Source organism: Capsicum annuum, unplaced genomic scaffold (assembly GCF_002878395.1).
Source record: "Capsicum annuum cultivar UCD-10X-F1 unplaced genomic scaffold, UCD10Xv1.1 ctg51126, whole genome shotgun sequence".
NCBI classification, from domain to species: domain Eukaryota; kingdom Viridiplantae; phylum Streptophyta; class Magnoliopsida; order Solanales; family Solanaceae; genus Capsicum; species Capsicum annuum.
The window spans coordinates 1-2,172 of record NW_025859048.1 but is presented as its reverse complement, the minus strand read 5'-3'; the positions used below and the strand labels follow the sequence as shown (position 1 = coordinate 2,172).

At 36.7% G+C, this 2,172-nt stretch overlaps 1 protein-coding gene across 1 annotated transcript; it reads left to right on the top strand.

Moving 5' to 3' along the window:
- The first annotated feature begins 6 nt into the window (after positions 1-6).
- On the top strand, positions 7-936 carry LOC107846829 (kiwellin). Its single transcript, XM_047404021.1, has one exon. It carries the CDS (start codon positions 147-149, stop codon positions 768-770), a length of 624 nt encoding a protein of 207 aa, XP_047259977.1. The 5' UTR covers positions 7-146; the 3' UTR covers positions 771-936.
- Positions 937-2,172: the final 1,236 nt, after the last annotated feature.

Sequence of the window (2,172 nt, the reverse complement as noted above, 5' to 3'; positions counted from 1 at the left end):
AACAAGCTTATTTTCCACATAAAAGTTTCTATCATTTCTCTCTTAATTTTAATTCCCTCCTTCCTTCATTTTTCCCTATATATTCATCCATTAGACAATTCCCTTCAACCATCAACACTTCCTCACTCATTACAAAAATATACACTATGTTCAATCTAGCCTTTCTTTCTCTAATTTTCTCCATTATCATCTCTTCTTCTGACGCTATTTCCCAATGCAACGGCCCTTGTAACACTTGGGACGATTGCGATGGACAATTAATTTGCATAAATGGAAAATGTAATGATGACCCTGATGTTGGAACCAACATTTGCAAATATAACCCTCCTACTCCAACCAATACTTGTCGCCCGTCTGGCACAATGAATTGCAACGGTATACATCCTATATACCATTGCTCGCCACCTGTCTCTTCTTCAACGCCCGCTCAACTTACCTTCAACGACTTTAGCGAAGGCGGTGATGGGGGTGGTCCATCTTCATGTGATGGGCAATATCATGACAACAACGAAAGAATAGTAGCATTGTCAACTGGATGGTTTGCAGGACGTTCAAGGTGTGGTAAAATGATACATATTCGCGCGAATAATGGTAGGACTGTAACAGCTAAAGTGGTGGATGAATGTGATTCTACTACTGGTTGTGATGAGGAACATGCATATCAAAGTCCATGTAGAAACAACATAGTTGATGGTTCCATTGCTGTGTGGAGAGATTTGGGATTGAATACAGATGATGGTATAGTTCCTGTCACATGGTCCATGGTCTAGGTCAGGTTGGAGCCATCGTTATAGTTATGAATTCGATAGAATTCAATAATCGTTAGCTCAAATTATGTATGTGTTAAAAAACTTATCGAATAAGCGTGTCATCTTATATGTAACAAGATGTACATTAGAGTTCCTTAAAAATTATCAACTACGATATAACTCCTAACTAATAATGTTCTTTTTTTCTATTATCATGTCACGATTTTATTACCCCTTGAATTCGCAAAATTACATTGAAGAAGGAGGATATATACGACCCATCTTCCTTATAAGTCCATCGCGCTAGCTGCAATCAAAACACAACACTAACGAGCAAGAAAACATGCGAAGACATTGGTGGGAGAATGTGACTTTCAAGTGTTTATATTAAGAAATACTTATTCCACTTGGTAAGTGAGGCAAGAAATAAGAGATGCCTCGCGCCGTCATTGTCGCTCGGCTCGGATTCGGAAAATGAAAATGATCAATCGATGAGATCTATCTTTTTGAACAAAATTTATTTGACAGAAATTTAATCCGAAGGGAAAATAAAAATGCGCATGCACTGTTTCGAACCGATGCTTCAAAAGGATGCACTGTTTTCTTTGGACGAACAGACATGATTTTCCAGAAAAGGTCACACCTTTTAAGTGAACCATTGCCACTTTTCATAAGAGACTTATGAAGGCTATATAAACTTGCTTTCATCCACAGGTTGATATACGAATTTTTTGAGAGAAAAAAAAACTCTCTTCTTGTGTTCAAAAACCATTCTGTGTGATCAATCAAACCGTTGAGTGAGTTCGTGGAATCCAACAATTTGAGGTACCGCTATTGTTTGGATTGAAGGTCATTTTATCCTGGGAGGAAGATTCCATAACCTCGGATACAGTGAGGGGAATTATTCCTTAAGGACACTCCGTGAAGTCGGGGAACTTGGCCTTAAAAGTTTATTTCATCTCTTTTCTGAATCTTAACACACTTCTTAGATAGATAGATTATTCATAATCTAGTGTTTCGGAACTTCATAAGTATTCTTGTCTTGGACTTGAACTAGTGTTGAAGTTTGTGTTTCTTATATAGAGATTCTTGTACCCTAATACACTATTTATAACATATATATGGTGTATACCGTTGTATATGGGGTGTATATCTGGGTCATCGTCGCATTTTCCACTTATGCAAATTAATTCGGCGCTACAATATTGTGTTACAAGAAGAGAGACGAAAATCACGAAAATGCGAAAGAGAGGTAGAAGTGCATCATAGTCTTATTGCACTACTGAAAAAATCACTAATTTTTAATGATGGATTTAATAATGAATTTCGTAGTTGTATTGGTGTAAAAAAAAAAAAACTATGCAAAAGGTGAACAGTAATAATTTTGTGGAAGACCAATTATGCAAGACTTTTGAAGTCAACA